General features: G+C 42.9%; 1 protein-coding gene across 3 annotated transcripts in view; it reads right to left on the reverse strand.

The window, feature by feature from the left end:
• MLXIP (MLX interacting protein) overlaps positions 1–23,311 on the reverse strand; it is a 45,475-nt gene that overhangs the window by 19,634 nt on the left and 2,530 nt on the right. For all 3 annotated transcript variants that reach the window (XR_009724075.1, XM_061344569.1, XM_061344568.1), the window contains exons 2-3: positions 884–990; positions 447–532 (exon numbers count right to left, since the gene is read on the reverse strand). Coding sequence is in view for 2 of the 3 variants with exons in the window: in XM_061344569.1 (XP_061200553.1) it covers positions 447–532; positions 884–990 (193 nt within the window). In the remaining variant the exon portion in view is untranslated. The remainder of the gene's footprint in view (positions 1–446; positions 533–883; positions 991–23,311) is intronic.

Raw genomic sequence — 23,311 nt, forward strand, 5'->3', positions numbered from 1 at the left:
TAGACTGGGTGTTAGGAAATAGTTCTTCACTGAGAGGGTTTGGAATTGAAACAGGCTGCACAGGGCAGTGGTGGAGTCACCGTCCCTGAAAGTGGTCACAAACTGTTGTAGACAAGGCCCTTAGTGCCATAGGTTAGTGCTGGGAAATGGTTGGATTTGATGATCTTAAAGGTCTTTTCCAACCTGGCTGAGTCTATGATTTTATGTTTCACTAAACTGGGACATAAACGTAAGTTATGTAGATAATAAACATTCTTCCAGTTGCACCCTGATCACCTCAAGATGATAAACTTGTAACAATGGCTTCAGTCTGCGTTATATTAATGATTCCTTCAAAATCAAGACAGCAGAGCAAAGAATTGCTATGCTGCTCTCATGCCTAGCAGACCAGAAGATCTTGTTATAAAGCCCAGAGCTCATTAGGATGTTCCTCAGGTTTTACACACCTCCGGCCGTCGATGTTCATCCACATCCACGGAGCCATCCAGCGGAGTCACAAAGTGGCACACGGGATTCTTGCGCTTCTCCAGGTCTGAAACAAGAATGGAAGTGCAAGTGCTCAGCACATGCAGCTGGGCAGAGAGTTTAGTCACTTCAACAGCAAGAGGTGGGAAAACCCCCATCATCATGCCAGGGTTCCTTCCAGCTAACCCACAGGAAATGGGGAGACCTCAGGCTGTACTTGGACTGCTCAGTGCAGCCTCTGTGTGGACATGTGGAAAGCACTGATCCAATGGTACTGCCACAACAGCCTCTGAGACACCGAATCTGCCTTCAGCACATTCTTTAGCTTTTCATCAGACAGGAATTTCAATTCTCTTGCTACTTAAATGTCTCTCAAAAGTGTTTCACAGCAAGCAACCCAAGGAAGCCCGACACTTACACTGCATGTACCATGCCCTCCAGATGGCGTTATTGAGACGGATTTTATCTCTCCACTGAAGTTTTAAGCCTTTAAAGTTTTTCCATTTTGGTGAAACCAGCTTTCCACTGAAACAAAACAGACAACACATCATTCTGCTTTCGGGTCTGCTCTTCAAGACAAAGCATCCCATCAAAACTCCCAAAGTGTCAACACTAAAAACTACACCGAGCCACGCCTGGCCAGGGACAGCTTTGCCATGCACTTGTCCATGGCTGTCACAAATGGTGTCACAAGTATCTTCAGTAAGACTGAAACTCATTTCACCCACACTCTTCTCCTGGCCAGCACCCCACCTTCTCAAATGCCAACTTATAGCTTCCATCAGTTGAGAATAACACTGCTCAAAAGTAAGCCCAAACCCAGGCCTAGAAGGTTTTTGCACACTTGGCTGCATATAGTTTTGGCTTGAATTTTGCAGGGGGCTGGGATGAAGTCAACAGAAGTTGATTTCTTCAGTTCCATTCGATTTTCCAGGCTGGTAACAATGGAAAAGAAGAATGAAATGACAGTTCCGGCCCAACAAAAGCTATCACCCACCAATTTTATAATGCTTGTAAACAGAGGTGGGCACAAAGGCTCACCATCAGGCTGGAAATTGTAACTTCTCTCCAAGGAAGAGGAAGGCTGGAATGAAAAATGGCTCAAGTATGAACAATGCTGGGATGTGGGAGATGGACAGAAGATGGAAGAACAACGGGGACTCCAGTAAGCACTGTTTAAATAGGAACTACCCAGCCCTTAAAACACACCTTTATGAATCATTAATCCATATTACTGGCAGAGCAGAGGAAGTAGGAAATATTCACAACATTGTAAATTTCAAGCCAGACATTAAAGTATAGTGCCTATATAAGTGCCTATCCCAGGTTCCCTCTTGGTTTTTATGGATTTAGCTATGCATCTTCCTAGTTCTCATCTCCTCATGCTGCTTGTGCAGCCTCACTACAATGGAAGCAATTCAAATACCAGCAGTACAAAGCACAATCAACACCACAGGCAAAGGCAACACAAGCATCAGGTTGAGGTTAAAGTCTCCTGTACTCAAGAGCACACAAATGAGTGACAGGAGCAATGCCACCTCCAAACACTGCCCTCCTGCAAAACATCACCAAGCATCCGGCCGATTGGGAGTGACTTGGACCATGAATTGCAGTGGCACAAGAGAGACACACACTAGAACTGGCCTGTGCTAGGGCACTGTGTATTTGCTATCACACATTCAGTACAAACGTACCCAGAGATGAATTATTCTTCTTTTAAAGTCCTTGCTTTACACTTAGCTCTAAAACCACAGCGAGAATAGGAAGCACACCCTGCAGAAGTGCCAGGCATTTCCCTTGGCTTGCCCAAGGCCACGCAGACGCCTGAAGCTGGAGAACTGCTGATCCCCCATTTCCTGCTTGCTCTGGGAAACCCGATAGCAGCTCTTTTTAAAAAAAACTTGTAATATACCTTGCAATACTATAAACAAGTCCTCACAGCCTACACAAAAGATGCCAGAATGCCAGAGCTGCCAAAAGTAGGATACTGAATTATCGCTTTCAAATACTTGGCTCATCATTCCTTTCTCCCTTGCTAGCATCACTGCTACTGTTACTACTTAGATATACCCAGAACTGTGACAGTAACAGATGGGCAAATGCCAGACCTTAGCCAAGTGGCAGGTAAAGAAAAGCCAGTTCTGCTCTTTCATTTTTACTGCTGTGTATAATACCAGTTGTAGCAATAGATTAAACCACCATCAGGTGAGCTGTTGCCTGATGGCAGAAAGATTCCCAAAATCCCACCTGTATGTTTCAAGGCTCTTTCAGTTTATGGGAAGATCCCCAAATAAAGTAGTTTATCTCACTGCTCCCCAGCTCCTGGGGTCAGGGCAGACAGTGGATCTCCACATGCAAACCATCTCATCACCTACCCTGCTGTGCCTCTAAACCATCACGTACCTTGTCTTATCATTCCTTCTAAACCCAGATTAAAGCACATCTTTTCCTGTTTCTCATACGTACTTTAACAGGTCAGAGACAGATTAACATGCTGATACACCACCAACCCTGACAAAACAGCCACATGCCTTTGACTAAGAAGTTCAATTCAGTGTGCATCTCTTCGTATCTGTGATGCTGCCCAGTTTGCCAAAGCAACGGAACTTGAACAGTCTCCGCTCAGAATAAAAAGAACAAACCTAGAAGGAATTGTAATGAATTCTTGTGAAATCCTTCAAGCAGCCAATCAAAAGTGGCATTAAAACACACACAGGTTCAAACATTTTCTGTTACATTCTTACGAAAAGCTAAACAAAAGTAGCCCATCAAAAGAAGGAAGTGATTAAGAACCTATTCTTAAAATAATTATTATTTCTAGTTCCCATGGGAGCAAAGCACAAGTCCAGCTCGAGGTCAGAAGTGAAATGACTTCAGCCTCAGTGGAGAGGAATCAGCATGAAGCTGACATCAGTGTTTAGACACTATTCCAAATTCCAAAGTCAGTTACTTTGCACAACTGTGCCCAAGAGCAGCTGCAAACTGAAAGCCAGCTTCAGGTTTTAAAGCAGCAAAACAACAACAGGAAAAAACCCACATGGAGAGACTCACTGGCTGCTGCTCCCACCAGTTCCACATCTCCTAAGACCATGCTGACTCCCATCAGAAATGCAGAGCAACTCCATGAGCACACTTTGGTCACAGTGTACCTGTGAGCATGTCAGTGAACACACGGCCCTGGCTCCGTCCACAACAGCTGCTGCTACTCCTCTGCAGGAGGGCTGCTTCCAAAGAAGGCAGGAAGGGAGCATCCCAAAGGAGGTTTGGACTAAATACTGCATGGTACAAGCTGGTAAAGCTGCATGCACACCAGCATGTCCTAGAGGATACTGGTGCTTCACAGACTGTGCCCAAGGAAAGGAATTAGGCTCTCACTTGCATTTTGCAGGGTTGTTGCTACCCAGGATGCGCTGGCTCAATGCTGAAGGAATATGTGACTTTTACACCTTCATCACTATGAAACACAGATCAAATCAAAGCAGCTGAAAAGTATCTGGTGGATAATGTGCAGTACATTCCAGCAGCTCAGCTCAGTCTCCTGTGTAGGAACCTCTACCTCTGAAACCAAATGCCCTCAAGTGATTTGATCATAGCAAGCAAACTAAAAAAGCTGCAGCTGAAGAGGCAACAGAGCTGGAATTCCCCTTGGACACAGAGGCCCTGACGTTCTTTGGAGTCGCAGTGTTTTTAGAACAGAAGCTGCAGACAATCCAGGCTGCCAATTCCATATGCTCCAGCTTTCACCTTAAGAGTCCTGAATATGCCAAGAGAGCCTGGAGTCCATTCCCAAGCCTTTTATATACTTTTTCCCAGTTCAGGAACTACCTCAGGCAACGGAGATCCCAGCAGGCAGACAGACAACACAGCACTGATCTGTCAAAGTAAAACAACCCTCTCCACTGTTCAAATGCCACTGAAAGCAGTTGTGGTTTAAAAGCAGATTCTTTTAAACACAAGTGATTTTCAATCAACTGAAAGGTCACCAGGGCAGAGGTATATATTCTGACATGGTAAAAAACAGATTTTACCCTGGTAATGTCCATTTCTTGCATCCGAGAACCTTGTTTTCTTCTCTGTCAATAACACCCAGTTAAAGAATGATCTCAGTGGACATTTTAGTGATGCTTTTAACTCAGTAGGGACATGGCAAATAGGTGACCTTCCTTAACGAGCACATGGCACACAAGATGCCATTCACAGCTGTTAGGATGACTTCAAATTTAAACCAATAGTTCCCTGTAACACTGAAAAATCACTTCCAACATCAGCAGCAGCATGATCAAGCTCCAATACGACTGACAACAGAAGAGTTGTTCTCCTCCCTTAAATCAGAGGATTTTAAGATGGACTTCAGTCTGCACAGAAGCAGATGACACAACCACCCTCTGGATTTGGACAGAAATGGACATTTATGTGTGTGCAAACCCAGAAGTTTGGTTGGTTTCTTTGTTCATTACTAACTAGTATTTAGGAACACCAGCATCGTAAGAATCATGCGTTTCTCTAAGAGCACTGAAGGAGCAGAGAAAGTTTTAAACATTAAGATAAATGCCACCCAAAACAAGACAACCACAGAAGGCTCATCTGGTAGCCTTTATAACCTCCATTTAATAGGTAGTTTGAATGGAAACTGTAGAGTATAGCACAGTAGAACTTGGCTTAATAAAGCATTTGAGCTTTATAAAGAAGTGTGTTTCTGATTCAACTTCAGTTCCCCAGTTCTCACGTACCTCAGAAACAGTCCAAACAATACCACAGCATTGTGTCTCAAATCCTTCTCTAATAGGAGACAATAGGGAAGACTTTGCTGTAAATAAGAGTCTGAAAAATCCCCTTCCCCCATTCAGAACCAGAAATCGAAGTTCATTCTCCACACCATGACATGTCAATGTCGCTGAGCAAGGCATTTCAGCTGGCAAGCTGCAGTGAACTAAATGCTGCGCAAAAGAAGAGGTCTTTAAAATACTCTCTGAAAGAAGAAATTCATGATCTCTTGCTCGGAAAGAAGTAACAGTGAGACTGAATGATATGGCCATGACTGTGAAGTGTGTGAGTGACAGCACTAGAAGTGGGACACAGATTTTTTTTGACACACCGCCATACTCTACATGTGAACTCCTCATTTCCACCCTCCTCTCATCTTTCACTTGTTTTGCTATGTAGGGACAAGGAAAATCCCTGGCTAGAGCTGGCTCTCTAGCTCAGGAGCAGTTATTTTTTCTCTTGCACTCAGACAGCACCTGGCCTAGATCTATCGTACATGGAATTAAACACAAACCTCTGAGCACAGCAGCTCAGATTCCACAGGCCTGACCCTGCTGCCCAAATATATATTCCCAGGAAAGATAACTTCTTGTTATCTTTCCTGGGATCACTTACATGGACCACAGGGTCTTGTGAACCATAGCTATAAGCAAATTAATTTGTTTCCAATCTGAATTTGTTAAATTCAGTTTACAGGAACGAGCTACAGAAACACACTGCATTTTCCTGTTTCGTTAACAGATTCCCACTGCCCTTGTGCTACAAGATGTCTTTTTTGCCTTGTTCTGCCTAAAAATCCACTTCCTCTGTGGCCCTGCACCCCAATTCCTTGCTGTCCGTGATCATGCAACCTGTTCAGGTAGACTAAGATTCTTCTTTTCATTGCAGGTGATGAGAATTAAGCTCTTAATTTAAGCAACAGAACCCCCCTGATTTGATATTACAGTAGCTAAAGAGATCAGCTTTTCCAGCAACACAGAAAAGGAAAGTTTTGGCTTCTCCCCAGCATTTCTTTTTTGAAGGCGTGGTTTTAGTTTGTTTTTTCATCTCCAATCTGTTTTACTGGGGAGCTGGGCCTGTCAGCTCAGCTCTCCAAGAGCCAAAACTAACAGTATTTCCCCAAACAAAGGTTCATTCAGAGATTCAGATTATAGGCATTGTGTGCTACAGGGAAGAGGCAGCAAGTGAAACAAAAACATTGCTACACTGCCTGAATGTGTGTAGGACTTGCGACAAGGCCACACTTCAGCATCTTACTATTCATACCTACATAGTTAATCCCAGCTGCAGCCCTAGGATACTAATCCCAGAGAAAGCTCATTTTAAAAAAGCAAGCATTAGGGCAGCTCATTTGCTGGGTTACCTTCTTCATCCTCCTTACCTGAAATCCCCCTGCACCAGCAGGCTCCAGGTTTGTGGAAGGATGCTGTATTATATACCCACACTCCATAAACGACAGTAGGGAGCTTTGTATTGAAGTTATACAAACATTTTAAAACAATGAAATCCTCCCAATTGTTTTTTCATCTCCTAAAAAGTAATACTTCGATCTTGAAGACAGAGACAGCAGAAAGGACAAACATTCTTCCTCTATCATGAGCATTATATATTAAGGAGTGTTAGAAAAATGCAAAGGCATATTAGAAGTGCAGCACCTGCCAAGGAACATGTTATCTATACTGATTTGAGTCAGGAAGGCTGAGGTATGTATGCACCTCCTGGAAAGGAAGAGGAAAGCGGATCAGTCACAAAGCCAAAGCAAACATTCCTGCCCCAACGAATGTACCATAAAGCTTCATTTGTTTCCTTGACAAATTGAACATTATTTTAAGCAAAGGTTGGAAATTGAACTTCATCTGCATAAATGAGGGTTCACAGTGGCTGATAAAGACCATGGCTGGTGACTCACACATGGACCCAGCAAGCGTTGTGGCACACTGAGCGCTGCTGTGGCTTGCACCAAGCACAGGTACTGCAGCCACCTCAGAGAGCAGCAAGAGTTGAAACACTCATATTTTGAGATTATGCTCACATCTACACTGACAGCTTTTCACATCACCATTACATCAATCAAGGAAAGGACTTGAAGTGCTATAATGTGACCAAGATCTGCTCTATGAAGAGGAACCTGGCAGGCAGCTGGGAAGAACCACTGGAGAAATGCCTCCAAGAGAAGCAGGTTTCATGCAAGTCCTGAAAGCGTGAAAAGAGCACTGGAACAGCACAGGGTGAAGGGGAATACAAAGAACAGTACAAGTATCAAGGAGACTTGGAGGCTATAGTGCCCTTCTGCCAGTGACTATTTAAAGACTTGGAATAGACAGTTTCTCATTTCCAATCAGAAATCAAAGGATATTTCTAGAAATGTTCCTGCTTTTCAGACAGTTGTCTAACACTGACTCACTTTACTACAGAGCTGAACCAGCAAGGAAACTGAAGAGGCTTCATAAGTCATGTCACTAACATTTTAGTCAAAAGGCTGAGAAATGGTCCTCACCATCACCAACTCTCAAGCAAAGCTGCTCCTTGATCCCTGCTGTGCTTCCCTTTACTTTGTAACTCTATAAATATGAACACTTTATAAAATGACAGATTCTTCAACTGTCCAATATTAGGACCTTCTTCAAAGAAATACCAGAGAAATCATCATAAGAAAAGACACTGACATAGAGAACTTGCAATGCTTTGAGCTCCAGGGTCAGAGGTAAGTACCACTACTTTCATTGCCCAAATCTCAAACACCAGGGTGGAGAGCAGCTGCCTGTGGCCACAAAGTACATCAGTGACAAAGGAAGGGCAGACCAGCCATCCTATCCCAGCCACACGCCCCATACTGGAAATGCTTCTACTAGGAGTAAGTTTTAGCAAGGACCAGATTTACGTATTTCAATTTACACATTCCCCAAATCTTGCTGAATTTCCCAGCACAATAGAGTAAGTCTGTTTACAAATAAACATTAAAATATTTGTATTTCCTATGCTATTTCTGCTAAGAACGCATTTGTTGGTCAGGTATCAGCACCGGTAAAAACATCACATCTCCTCAAAGCTTTCTTTAGAAGAAAGCATCATTGTGAACACTGTCAGTAAATTCTTGCAATTCAGAGTTACAAAACTTCTGCAGCAATCCAGGCTTGTTACTTAAAAAATAAACTGCACAGGAAATTGTTCTGATTTTTGTTTAAATAAACACTGCAACACAAAGTTTCTATTCTGGTACAAAATGCTAAGAGACACAATCTGTCAGTTATTTTCCTGGCAGATCAGATGGAGACATGCAAAGCATAGAAACTGTGATAATCCTCACTGTGTAAGGATTCAGTTAAAAAAAGTAAGTTCCTCTGAGGTAAGAACTAGTGGTTTAAGCATGGGCTTCAACCTGTGCTGTGTAAGTTTAGCACATACTCCGTAAAAGGGAGTTCAAATCTCATTGGAAGTGAACGCCAACGCATGTGTAATATTGAATTAAATCCTACATAAAAGGAAAGTCATGGTAGCCTACAATCACTACAAACTGCAGGAAGAATTTATACGTAGGTATCTTTGCACTTTTCTTACTATGAAAAGCCTTTAATATAGGCTCACAAGCAATCTGCCCATATCCTAAGCCACCCTCTACAGAATAAATAGTACGCAGCACACAGTGAACATTCAGCATGTTCACTGGTGGCCTCTCATGCTGTTTGCTTTTCAGTGCTCATACCTCCATTTGTATGTACATTATTACTTAACAAATTCCTCTCGAGCTTTTCTACGGTGTTTTCACCCTCATTATGCGGGTGGAAACCAAGGCACAGACCTGTAACATTTCATTATCCATTTCTCTGATCTGGCAATGTGAGATGACAATGCTGCCTTCACTTGCAAAACTGCCTCCAGCTCCCCCTCTGATGTCTCCCCAATGCCAAACACATCTCCATCTATGCTGCAACCACCTCTACATTACATTCTGCTTCAGCTTCACTAGTGGAACAGACTAAATCATTTTGAATAACTCATCCAAAACATGTAGGCTCAGACATGGGAAAGCTCAGGTCAAACAGTTAAAACAACCCATTAGGGATTAGTGGGCAGCTTTAAGAACAGGCAGTGCTACCAGTTGCCTACAATAATTGCTGGGTAACAGGGTGGGAAGACAATTCTTTCTCATGTTCTCTGCAGTGTAGCTTAATGCTCATGTTTGAAAGGACTCACCCTTGTAACAAAGCAGTAACATTATCTCTGCATTTAAAGCAGTAAGCACTAACTAAATGCCAGGCAGCTGTTCTCTGCCTGCAATCTGCAAGCCAAGTATTGAAGTGGTGCTACTAGAGATGGAAAACTTCAAAACCAAACCCCTCTCCTGTTCCCCTCCTCCTTGAACCTTGCAAAGTTGTGCCCTAGGCCAGAATGATCAGATGATGGGAATCCAGCATGATTCACAAAGTTGTCAAAACTGTTTTTAACACAACCAGCTTAAGAACTTTCATTTAAGAACACTCACTCCAGTCTCTGCCTGAAAGGAGGACAAGACAAACATCAGCTTTAACACAGTTTGTCTTTGTAATACGGAATGGTGCACCAGTAACTAACTAACCCTGTGACCAGCAGCAGCGATGGCTTTGAGTTACCAGATCTTTGCTGCAGCATCTTTACCAGTAACTTTCTTTTCAGCTCCTTCTCTGCTGCACACTTCCCTTTTAGAAAACAGCCACTGCACACAATGCACTCCTCCTCTCCATCATGTCCTTCTCTTCATCTCGCCTCCCTGCTGCTCAAACAAAGGTTAGAAGATTTTGGTGAGCCAAAGAGAACATGTATCTAATGATGTTGTAAGTGGCATAACAGGGATATGATGATCAGTTCTATAAACTCTGCTGGGAGGTAAAGAAATTTCCTACTGCTATAAACTGTTGTGATGATGAACACGTGAGTTATTTTGTTGATGCATTTATCAATACATCAGATCAATACATTTGTTTTTTCTTGGTTTTGAAGTGTTTCCTGTGCTCTTTCATGCATGGTGAAAAGGAAGACACGTCATTTTTAGAGCAGTTGCAATATAAAGGGAGCCAATCCTACTCACTTATTTCACAGCCTCTTGAAATTTCACACTTCTTCCTAAAACTTGGTTTCTGCCACTGGTTTTTCACCAGCCTTCTCAGATCAGAATATTCATTACAAAGAGCTGTCTTCCAGTGAAGATGATCAGAAACTGATACAGCTGTCCAGCGCATCTTCCTTCTCATTTAAAAGGATGTTGGCAAGGACTCTCTTGTACAGAGAGCTATGAACAAGTCAGGACCCTTTTGAATGTTAAGGCCTTAGCCTAAATTAATAAACTGAACGAGATGTGATGACCTGGGACCTTGTTTTAAGCACCTAAATTATGGTTCAAAGACTTTTCACACACAGAGCTTCCAAAAAACCCAAACAAACCCTATCAGCATTGCAGATCAGCACAGCTCTCTGAGCAGCACACATACCAATAGGAACCCAGAGCTGTTTACCACGCTCAACAGGCAGAGAAACCCAAAACGGGCACCTCTGCTACGGAGGATAGTGTAACACTCTCTGTACAGCATTACAATCCTATAAATACACTGCAAGACTTCAGGGGTCTTATTCTAAAAGCAACTGAAGTCTTTTAAAAAGAGGCACTCCCCAGCTTTCCCCTTATGAAACAAAGCTTTCATACCAGCTGTCTGCAGCATGAAGAACCCCAGACCTAATACCAAGTTCAGTTACTAAAGACTCAGGACTGCAACAGCACAGTTTATTCAAAGTTTACATAAAGGTTGAACCAGAAACAAAAGGCAGAAGCAGACTAAAGGCACTGTCGTGTTATTATTAAGGTTACTGAAAGATCAAAACCAAAATCCCATAGAAAAATAATATAGGGAGAAAACCCCTTCCAGAGTTAAAATTAATCAGGTTGGAATGGGGCAAAATAGGAGTTTAAATAAATAAATAAAAGCACTTCTAAAAGGCCACACACACACCTCACAGGGAAAGTCTCTACTTGGAGCTTTGTTGGATCTAAGTGCAAACAAATGCTTTGACAATGCCTTCATCAAGACCAGCCCCTCAGTCAGAGGTGAGCATCACACAGACCTGCGTGAAGCAGCATTTCCTCCTACCCCTGCTGCAGGAGCAGCCACATCTCCAAGCATGAGTGAGAAACTCCCTGGGATGTACCAGCCAAGGCCCACAGCCTCCCTGGAAGGCTGAACATTCAGAGACTGAATAGTGGAAAACAGACCTTCACTGCTGGTCACCAGCTCAAAAAGGAGGACTTGTCTGCAGCACTGCAGGACAGGCTGTGTGAATGACCCTTCATTAAGTAACTGGGACACAGGGCCAGGGAGAAGTATGCTAATGCTGGTGACACACAATCCTTACCACACTGATGCTGGATGGCTCTTGTTGCCTACTTCGGCTTGGACAGACCAAGAGGGATGACTGGTTCCCACATGCCGATGGAGAGACAATCAGCCCTGTCCTTAGGAAAGCAACCCTCAGTCATGCTGAAGAGTAAATCTTGTTACTTTATAATGCTGGTTGTGGTCATTGCGCTCACCAGAGCTCAGGGCATTGATGAATGTTTCCTAGCAGCTAACTTTGTAAAGCAGTATTTGGCATCATTATATGAAGTGAGCTTCTGAGAAAGGTTTATTGCAATATAAATTTATAAAGTCATTCTTTGGTCACAGTAGCTACCAGCAAACCAGTTCAGAAATCAGTTCAGACTTCCCCCCTTCCCTTAGTGAGAACACATTTTCAGATGGACCATGATGGTTTATATCCCAAACAAGTGCTGACTTCCCAAGTAAAACACAAGAGAGTATCAGCAGGCTCCTGACTCTTACTAAAAGCAAAACAAACCACCACTGAAAGACCCTCACACAAGTCTCTTCTCTGAACCATGTTTTTCCCACAGGCCACATCACCCTAAATCAGCCTCAACCTTCACTTTGTAGAGTCCCTTAGAGTGCTCAAAAGTAAAGAACGTTTCTTACGCATTTATTGCTACAGAGACACAATGTCTCTAAACCTCCTCTGCTTGCCTCCCTGCTTTAGAAAGCCTGCTGTATCCCCACAGCCTCTAATCACCACATGCAGAGGGCAGACCCCAAACCTACTAATGTGCTAATAAAAACTGCTAATAAAAATTTTAGGCTCCTTAAGCTCTGCAAAGATTTTTACTGGTTATTAGTGTTCTCCTTGTATGAGTGGATACTGGAAACAGATGGGATCCATGCTGTGCTCCTAAACAACAGCCTTCACAGACCAAAACTTTATTAGAAACAGTAATGAATTGGCTTTTACTGCAGATTTCTGTGCTTATAGTTGCAGAGTCTCTAAGTTGAGCTGTGCTTTTCAGTAACAGTTGCTGGTTTGATAAAGTAAATGAGCAAAATCTAATCACACAGTTCCTATGAAGGGTTAACTATTTCATACAGCAAGAGACAAACCAGAATGCAGGAATGCCTCTTGTTCCCGTGCAGTTTGATTACAGGTTACCCCTTCGTCACAGGAGGAATGACTCAGATCAGTGTCACTCAAGTCACAAACATATATCTCTGCTTTCATAACAGAGGAATATCCAGTACCTTCAGGCAGCCGATGAGGGAAGGCAGCAGCACAGAACAAAGCTGATCACACAAAGCAGCCATGCAGCAACACAAACTGGGCTTATCTGCAGCTTCCAGAGACCGAACGCCACTGACATAGATTGTACTGTGCTGCCTGAAGAAAACAAGTTTCTATACCAAGCAAAATCTATAAAATGAGTGCACTCTGAAGCCGTAATTTTTGTGAGACAGAAGACAAGTCCCTTATTTAGAGGAAAGGTTAGCAAACAGTGCAAGTGCTGCCTGGAATTTTTTCCACAGCTGATACTACAACGCTGCCTGGCTCACTCCAGTACTTGGCATCAGACCTTGCCTGCTCTGTAAGAAACCCATGCAGGTTGGACCAAAGGTCCAGGTTGCCCAGTGCTCTGCCCCCAGCACTGGACACAAGCAGGTGCTTGGGAACAGGGAGAACAGGTCAAGCATGTTTGTATGATGCTCCCACCAACCAGCCCCAAACAGCCCCTCTCAGCTGTAAAGGGAAATGGTATGAACTATTACATTCACTCACTGCCTGAAAGAGAATAGGAAGAACTACACTGTTTCTTCTTTTGCTGCATTTATAGGCACTTCCCCCCCATACCCCTTACCTGGGTGAATTGCATATGTGTATTGCTCTGGCAGGTCTCTGCTTTGAAAAGGTTTTTAATAGGGAACAGCCACTATGGTGACTACTGTAGCAACTCAGAAACCCCAGCTTTCAGGAGCTCTTGGCTATTTTGCAATCTCTGCTTTCTATTTTCAACAGGTTTTAGGTGTCACACATGGTTGCTAATTACCTGAACCAAGTACAGTTTTCTCCTTGAGGTTATCTGGATCTTTGAGTCAGTTCTCCCATCACAAACCTAGGTTCATTTGAAATAAACTGACAACATGCAAATAACTTCTCAGGCTCTGTACAAGAAATTATTTCAGAACCATATCCAAATCCCTTAATCTGGTCTTTACTTTCTGAAAGTTCGACATCCTCAAATGCAGAAAAGTCACCTCTGTGTGTGTGTTCCCAGGCCACTAACCTTTTCCAGCCTTCCTCTCAGCTTTCTTTCTCAAAAGCTGTGTTATAAAGGCCAAAAGCAAGTAGACTGCTTTTGACATCTGACATGCCATCACTGGATTTTCTGCTCAAGTTCTCTCAACCTCCACCCTGTCAGGGACAGAGAGAGAGCTGGACTAAGCTGAAGTATCTGTGCAGATATTAATACGCAGGAGTTTGACTGCATATAGGGAAACATTTATACCTTCTTAGGACACTATACAGAATGAGCTAACATGAGAAGCACGACATGTAACATCCAGACCTTTATGCGCTGCTGATGAACAAATTTCAGATCCCATTCCTAAATCCACAACACAGCTTAGCAGAATCAGAACGTGTTCCCTCACATTCAAATACCACGAGTTCTCCCTGTGCAGGCAGTTATCACTCTAAGTATTACTAGCGGAGCTTGACTTGCCATGGATAAGGAACAGCTACAGCCTCTGCACAAACACTCAGAAATTCACCAGATGAGCAGAGACCAACCATCCGAGAAAACAGCACATTATCTCATTCTTTGCTCTGGGAAATGTGGCAGCAGATAATATCCATATCCACTGGCTGGGAGATCAGGAATGCACCAAGACATTCCACTGGCCTCTTCCTGGTTGGCATTTCTCTAACAGCTGCCAGGCCACAGCCCAGGTATTTTCCTTTTAACTTTCTGTTTAATTTTCCCTTTCACATGCATGCCTTTCCTTTTTTACCTTGTCAATCACTTCTGCTACTGACACACTGCAAAGTAATGGTTTCCAATAACACAGCCTACATCAAGGGTCATACCACAGCACCAAAACCAAAAGCCTGCATAAGCAGACAATGAAGAGCAGTCATGGATTTCAAAGAATCACAAAGAACTACGAAGCTCCTCCACAACTCGTGATCCATTTGGTCCCTGTCCCTTTGGGAACAGTGTCAATAATGAAGAAAGTAGATTTAACAGCAGCCTAAAATCTGGATGCAAGATGCAGCAACAAGAATTTAGCAGAACAGCCTGTGATGGCTTACACACGTATTCACATGAACGTGCAGCTGTTAGATAGGAAACAAGAACAGTGGGCCTCAGTTATTTTTAGGTCTGTTGTGAAACGCCAATGTCCGTTCATTCTAGCTGCTCCAAAGATACACAACTACCATCACACAGGCCTGAGTTCTAATGGTCTGAGCCTAACCCATGCCCTACACTAGAATCTCGCTGCCGAGGTGACCAAGCCCCTGGCAGGCATGGTGATGTGGACAAGGAGAGTGTTCTGCACAACCAGCTCATGTGGGGATGTGCTCTGGCTGTCAACAGAGAAGTCACTTCAGGCCTGCTAGAGGTCTCAGTCATGCTGGCCAAGGTCACTCAGCTGAGTGTTGCTGAGCTGCTGCAGCAGAGCATTCGTTACTATGGGACCTTGCGGGAAGGGAGAGTAAACAAGGTGGCGGAGTGAAGCAGAGGCCAGGATTTCGAGTAAATAACCCATGTTAGAGAGTTCTAAAAACAAGGAACTTGACAGTCTCCAGCAGCAAAAGCATCCTTCGCGCCTCTGCAATGATTGCTTGGATCTTGTGACGCAGACATGTCCCTTAAAAAACACCCTGCTGATCCATGAGGACTAACAAGCTTCACTGCTGCAAGGATCAGTGGAAAGGGCTCATCCTGTCTATGTATGCTTCTGCAGATCTGATCTAAGCAACAGAACAAGACGCAACACAAACTCTTCAGCAGAGAACAGTTCTGCACGCCTCTTGCACCCAGCCTGACAGGACACAGGCCCAGGACCACGTTCCTGTACTTACCACAGCTATTCTAACATCAGTAATGCTTTGGCATTCACACAAGCTCTCAACCGTTAACTCTAAAGCATCCACATAAGGACACTGTCGAAGAACACCAGGGTAGATACAACATGGGAGGCAAGCAGTGCAGAGGAACACAGACCTACCACACAGAGGGTTCAGACCAGGGCAGACTTGCAAGCTGCCACCTTCCCCCCAGATTTGAAAGACCCAAGTAGAAACAATGCAGCTGGTGTCTCACTTTCCAAACGAGTAACAGCAACCCTCTTTCTCAAGGAGGAACCGATTACACAAGAGCAAAGCTATCTGGGTCTCCTCCTTACCCCCTCGCTCACTCCTAAGGCTCAGTTCCTCAACTTTTGCTCTTACTCAAGTGCTAGCCAAGCCTAGTGCAAGACCACCCTTTCAACTCCCAGCTGAGATGGAAGAAGCCTTTTCATACTCATGCAGAAATAAAGCTGTAGCAAGATCCCTGTACTTGTATAAAGACAAGTCTATGGACTAAAGGGGGTACATCATCTCTCAAGCTTTCTTCCTCAGCTCTTTCCGCTGAAAGCAACCTCAGCTCTTCTACTTCTGTTCCGAACCATCCCCCCCAAATTCCATCCTTTGCTTCCCAAATCAGTGAGAGAACTCACAGGGAAACACTGTTACCTGCAACTAAACAGAAACAGAAACAACACATAAAGATACCCTGTGCTTGCTCTCGTGTGCTATAAATGAGCAATAAAGATACCTCTGGAAATTCACAAATCTCCTGCTATATTAAAAAAAAAATTTGTCTCTGTACCAAGACATTCCCACTTATAAAAATCAAGTAAACTAGAAGCAGAGATGAGAAAGTCCCTAACTGCGTATTAGGGTTGTAGATAATGTGCTCTGAACACAAAAGCAAGGATCAAAAAGCTGTCTAACGAGTCATTAAAATTTAACAAGTCAATGAAATCTTTGTGCTCTTCAGATAAGTATTCAATTCATTAAGCAGCATGCTCAGCTTTTTAAACATCTGAACCCTTTTCCTTGCAATAGGGTCCATCACAAAACTTAGCATGTCAAAAGGGTTATCTCTAGGCTGCACTTGGGTATCACTAATTAAAGAGAAACAGATTCTTTCACTAATACCCTGCTATATGATAATCCAAGCAGTAGCCTGCAGGCCTTCCCCATCTGGCCTGTCACCTCTTGTTTTAGTCTCAAAGGAGATAAAGCAGCTCCCAGAACCACTCCTAACACCCTAGTCTTTGTATCTCTAACTACCTTTCAAGTGGCCATGGTACAGCTAACTAACCAAGAATCGTGTTCTTTACCTTGTGCCTGGTCCTCTCCAATCCCATTTTCCATTATCCATCTGATGGCACAGCTGGACAGTCTGACTTTAAAACCACTAGTGTTTCACTGTTGCTGAGCTTACTCTTAAGTAGCACGCAGAGTTTGAATACCCTAAGGCACAAACTGAAACGTAACAGAAAGGGAATGGGGATAACCCTGCAGCCAACCAAACCATTCATAATGCAACAGAATGGCCAAGGTGTCATTCAGGCTCTCCTTCAACACTCGCTCCTCAAGAGGTATTGTGTGTAAAAGACCTGTAAGAGGTGTATAAGAGATTGCCACATGTATGAGAATGACAGCAAGGTAAACACTGTCCACACAGGAGCTGGAGTAGACAAACATCTGCTCAATCCACCTCTCCATTGAACAGAGTGAGGCAGAGTTCAGCAACTGCAGCACATCCAGCCAAGGGAGGAAAGCAGACAAGGAACCCTCACCATTTGTGCTTGTAGAATAAAGACAGTTCCCTAACAGGCAGGGGCCTTCAGCTAACCAGAGCAGCATGCTCATGCCTCACACAGCCACTAAACCTTCGACAGCTCAGGGTCATTTAGGCTTTCAAGCCCAACAAACAGCTCTCCACAGGTGAAAGATCCAAACTCCTCTATGAATAATGTGGCTCCCGTTGTTCTAAAAGCAAGGGGGTTTTCTACATTCTCCAGAAGGCCAAACCTCCTCGGTGACCGCATAAGGAAAGAAATGATGCCTCTCAGAACCACAGACACCAGTCAGGGCAGGGAGCAGGCGCTTTTCACAGGCAGTGCAGAGAGTGCCAAAGGCAGTCAGCAGGAACACTGCCTTCCAGAAGCATTATGATTACCATTAAGATACCTGGTTTTATTACCCTGTAATTTGCATCTGTAGTGTTCCCCATTGTTAGAAAAGCTACTGCTTTTAACCAAAGGTGTCAGTAAGCTGAACATCATCTCCCTCTTCCTCTCCCAAATCCTTCTTCCATTTGTCTCCTTTATTATTTAAATTTGTAGCTGAAATGTCACCTTTGATATGGCTTCCTTTTAGACTCCTGTGTTAGCTCACTTCTACAGTTAATGCCTTTGTTTCTCCCCTTTCAGAAAGGCCATTACACACAGCTGGGTCTCTGAAGTTCTGAGTCTGTTCTTGTCATTTTTAGGAGGGAGAAAGGGAGGAAAAAGCAGTTAGCTGATTTATCTAAGATCAACAAGCCAAGAGACTGAGGGCTACCAAAAAGCTTTGTGCTTGTGTCATAAAGTAAATAAGCTGTGGCAAACGCACACTACAACATTTCCGATGGCAAATAGCGCTGTACTTACAAAGAGATGTCTATATTAATTGTATCATGAATGGCACAAGTTAGCTTGTTTTATGTTCAAAACAAACAATCAAAACTGACCTTCCAACACCCATTTGAGCAAACAAACAAAAAGACTAGCTTGAAAAGACCACGTTTAGAGTTTCTGTTCTAGTAGTAAAACTATTAGAAGCGATTTCTGGAAAACCTCAGCTTTTCCTAACCCCATTTTCCAAGTCTTCCTGCTTCAGAAACTGTGACAATAGCATAATTCTAGCTCGCACTAAAAACAATCACATTCAGGTTTTTCCATCACTATCTGAAACACAAAGAACCAACTCTATTTTCTTTGGAGGCAACTGAAACGAGGACTTTTCCTAATCATCTTCATGATTGTTTTATAGACATGTTAAAGGTTTCCTTCCCAGAGCAAAAGGAAAATTCTATGAAAGCTGTAAGATATTTCTATAGCCATCAAAGAGATTAGAAAGTTTGCCTTTTTCCTCAGAAGTAGCTTAGAAGTTTTGTCTTTAAAGAAACTGCTTGTGCCAGTGACGTTCAAATATCAAAGGATGGTTGAGGAAAACTGTAAATGCAATTATTTTTTGCATACAAAGGAAAGGAAGTAGCAAGCATATAGCCTGAAGTCTGGTAATTACAAATGAAATACCAGGTTAAACCCAATATGGTCCAAGTTTTTGAACTGATAAGGTTTGTTGTTGTTATTTTGTTTTAAAAAGACAAACCTTAAACAGAAAAAGGAAGCGAAGCAGCAATACAAGAGCCAAATGAGGAGCCACAGCTCTCCTGCCCCCATTTTACTGCACAATCATCCATAACTTCCCCATCTGGGTCCATCTAGCTCACTCTCTCCCCTTATCAGGCACACCCTCATGAAATCCTTCCTATCTAACTCCCCCATGCTTTGATCTGTGATGGGAAAGAAATGCTGATCTTCGACACCAGACACACCTTCAGTCATTTACCCTGACTTTCCATACCCTGTTCCCTCTCATACCTAGTTCTCCTGCCCTGAACAACACTACATTAAGCCAATGGCACCCTCTCTTCCCCCCAGCTCATCATTACCCATTCACCTTTACCCTTTTTATCGTAGCTCCTCCAAATAAAACTCCAAACTCACTTCCTCTCCACAATGTCTCTATCATCACCACAGACTTCCCTTTCCTTGCTGCCATTCTGTCCAACCCTGCTGCTGAACTGCTTCCTCACTCACACGGGTTCAGCAGGTTCCTAACTCAGGCACAAACCCACACAGTCAGCTGGAAGGTCATTTGTTTGACTTGAACTTCACAGTACCTTCTTCTTTCTTTCTTTCTGTCTGTTTTCATCCCTCTGACTTCTACTAACACTATCCAGCCACCAGGTAGCTTTATCTTGGCCTAATTTATTCAATGCGTTTCTCAAACATCCACTTAATTTTACTCCAAATCTCAGTGAACTTCTGGCCTAACTCCTTGCCTTCTCAACTCTGCCTTCTATGCAACAGGACTCTGAATACTGGTATTAAGGGGAAAATTCAACTGACACATAACAACTTAAAGAGTTCACTCCACTTCAAGCCTGTCCATTTTAACTGAAGATTTAAAATGCCTCTCTGACACCTCAGAAAAGCCCAGCCATTGGCTCAATATGGCTACAAAGCTCCCTTTATTCCTCCCCACCACTTTTCAGCTTGCTGCATCACTAGATACCCCTTTGTTTGATTAACACTAATCATAGCTTAAGGACACACAGACAGATAAGCAGCTGCTCAAGTGACTGTATATCAACTCTGCCTTCTAACAGAATGGAATTTCCCCCCCCCTCACATGGGAAAGTAACAAACAAGAATGATTCAGTGACCTACTAAAGGAGCATGTGGAAAAACATGAGTAAAGCTAAGACCTGAATTTCGGGTTTCTTGGCTTTAACTCCTCTTGCCACTCAGCACAAAGAAATTTTAACAGGTAAAGGGGAGAGAACTGGAAATCAATGCGTTCATTTCTGTTGCCATCAAACTCTACCCCATTCAAAGCACATTATAATTTTCACTAAAAGTAATTCATGTCTCACAGTTCAGTGAAGTTTTTTTCCAGACCATGCAGAAGTTCCCAAGAATGGGCACTCTGAGGACAAACAAGTTCCCTCTTCCCTACTTCAGAAACCCATCAAAACTTGCGATTATGAAATCCAAGTTATATTTAAGCCAGAAAGTAACATCTGTTTTCTGTGTCAAAACACAAAACAACTACAACAAAACATGCAGATTAAATGGTAAACAGAAATTATATAAACAATGTGTTCTTTTTCTAAATGCAAAATGTGACCACTGTCACCACACCTCTGAAGTGACACCCCACACAGCCAGGGCCACAGAGAGCATTAAAAGCTTGTGACCTGCAGAGACACCAAAATAGCCAGGAGCAGAGCAAAAAAAGTCATCTCTGCACATAAATCTCTGTCTAAAAAGAATGTGCCTTTTCTTCCTGTAATTCACATGTAGCCCTGAGGACACCAAAACCTTAATTTCAACCAAGGCCTTCTCCCACCGCCACTACTAAAGGTTTACGGGCAAAAGAAATGCATCTTTGAAAGAAGAACAGCTCAGCACTCTTTCTGCACGTCTTCAAGGTTGTCGAGGTGGAATTTAAAAGTGCATCTTACACAGAGCTTAAAAGCTTGTGACTATATCAAGCATTTGACTTAAGCAAGGTAAGAGGCTCAGTAACAATGTCCTGACTGATACTGCACTTTGAACGCAGCATCCTTGCTTCAAAATGACCCTTCACCATGAATACTTACAATACAGCAACTCTGCTCCAGTCAGGATTAATTTATAGGATGAGTACAGGTGGTTTTATCAGAGTAGCTTTTAAAGCAGCATGTGAAATATGTAACTAAATTCTGGAAGTTCTTAATCTCAAACCTGCTGTCACCATTTCTAAGAACTTCCCAAAACACATGCTGCATAAACAAAGAATATGGGGCATAGGTGTTCTGGAACAAGCTGATCCCTCATGTCAGTCCACTGATGAAGGGGAGTATTTTTGGCTTACATGAAGTGAAGGGGTCATATTGCTAATGAGGAGAGATGATATCTGGAAATGACCTGGCAAGCTTCTCAAAAGGTAGCCCTTGTCACCGTTCCCAAACCCCACTCTCCAGTTCTATGCAACTTTCACAAGCAGGGTTGAGAAGGTTTTAGACGAGTATCCGATGCCAGTGTTAACACTCTTACCTAAAGAACACCACCTGGCATATTCCTTAAGCTCTTAATAGAAGGTGAAAGAACTCTGAGGGTACTTAATAATAAAGAAGCCCACAAAGTCATCTTCATCTACTCTACCGCTAAGAAGGACATCAACTGATTTAGGAATATATAACAGCAGTTTGAAAAGAACACACCCACAATGACAGTGACTAGTACCTTTGATAATCCTCAATATAAAGCTTCTGCTTTGTTTACATGAGGTACATGATCACACACAACTGACTAGCCCATTCACTCAAGGGCAGAGATTGTCCCCCCACCAGCAGTGCAAAGAGGGGAAACTTCATAAAGAAAATTAATAGACTTACATGGTCCCAGAGTCTCAACGCAAGAAGTTCAGGGCATGAATAAGATAACACTGACTGAGCACTAGCTGAAGTCTGCCCAGTCACTTATCCATTCTGTATGTAAAGAAAATAACTAAAGAATCAACTTAAATCTGCTTTTTCAAGGAATAACACATTGTATATTCCTACTCCCTGCAGTGATTACATTAATCATTTCAGCATGGTTTATCTCTTTCACCTCAGCATTCAAACCCTGCAGATAAACTAGCACAGTGCCACTGATTCCTACAGCACATTTCAGGGCTCCACACACAGACTTCAGAGTAGGCAGACCTGCATTTCCAAGCATGATTCTGAACCTTAAACTCTACATCACTGCTCCCAAAGCAGAGCTTTCTAAGGGGAAGTGTAACATCTCCTGTTAGGGCAATAAACGGTTTACAGTGGCCTTTGGTAAAGCATAATTTTTCACTTCAAGTAAACCTGCGTCCCTCAAGGAGCTGAACATGATTCTTCTGCTGATGATAACAGCTCTCCAAAATAAAGAGAAAAAAATTCTCTGTCCCAGTCTCAGAAAACACAGTCATGATACGCTGTGGTTAGAACACTGCAGAACACAGTTCATTTTTCACATCTGTCTGCCTCTAAAGTGGTCTGCCTACTATAGGTCACCATAAACACATTAAGATCTACAAAGTCACGTTGTCTTAAAGGGCTGAGATGAAGGGGCTGAAAGAGGAAAACCATAGTTTTTACTTTTGTCAGTGTGGTAGAGTTCCCACAGTCAACCTCATGAGAAAAATGGGTGACATTTAGATAAAGCACAGCCTGTGTGATGCCTGTTGTAAATCCTGGTGTTTATAAGTAACTTATTGATTTAGAAGATTGGTTTAATCTCCTGACTGTAGAGGGGAGTATATTATGGTCATATTTTCCCCTGTGAAACAGCTCATCTGAAATGAGGATTTTGAACCTGCTCAACTGGAAACGTGACTGGAACAGCTCTGATGAAAGTCAGGATCAGGTTAGCTTATACTGCTCTAAGGCATGAGGGAATCATTTCCCCTCACTCAGAAATACTTCTATCATAAAGCAAATCGACAGTTAACAACATATAGCCATATTAAAAGGAAGACATTTTAAAGCACAATCAAGGAAACCCAGGCTACACAATGTATCCTAAAGTGAACGCGATTCAGCATAAATTTGGTCACATAAACCATCCCAGGCAATGACTTAGGTAGAAACTTTGCTTTCTAGCTCATTGGTAACACCAATGGAGACCACACAACTCAGTGCTGCCTCTTAAAACTTTAAACACTGAAATACTAGCAATAGGTGTCAAGTGTAAATAAATATTACACACAGAGCTCTGTTACAGCAACTTCCTTGGGTTTGTATTTAACACAACTGCATCACCCCTGCTCACGCCCCTCATTGCTGCTTCTGCAACAGCCACAAAGCTAAAACCACATTTCTTCACCTTTT

This window comes from Neopsephotus bourkii, unplaced genomic scaffold (assembly GCF_033783945.1).
Source record: "Neopsephotus bourkii isolate Nb327-2 ecotype Australia unplaced genomic scaffold, CSIRO-AGI_Nbou_v1 NB_230, whole genome shotgun sequence".
NCBI classification, from domain to species: domain Eukaryota; kingdom Metazoa; phylum Chordata; class Aves; order Psittaciformes; family Psittacidae; genus Neopsephotus; species Neopsephotus bourkii.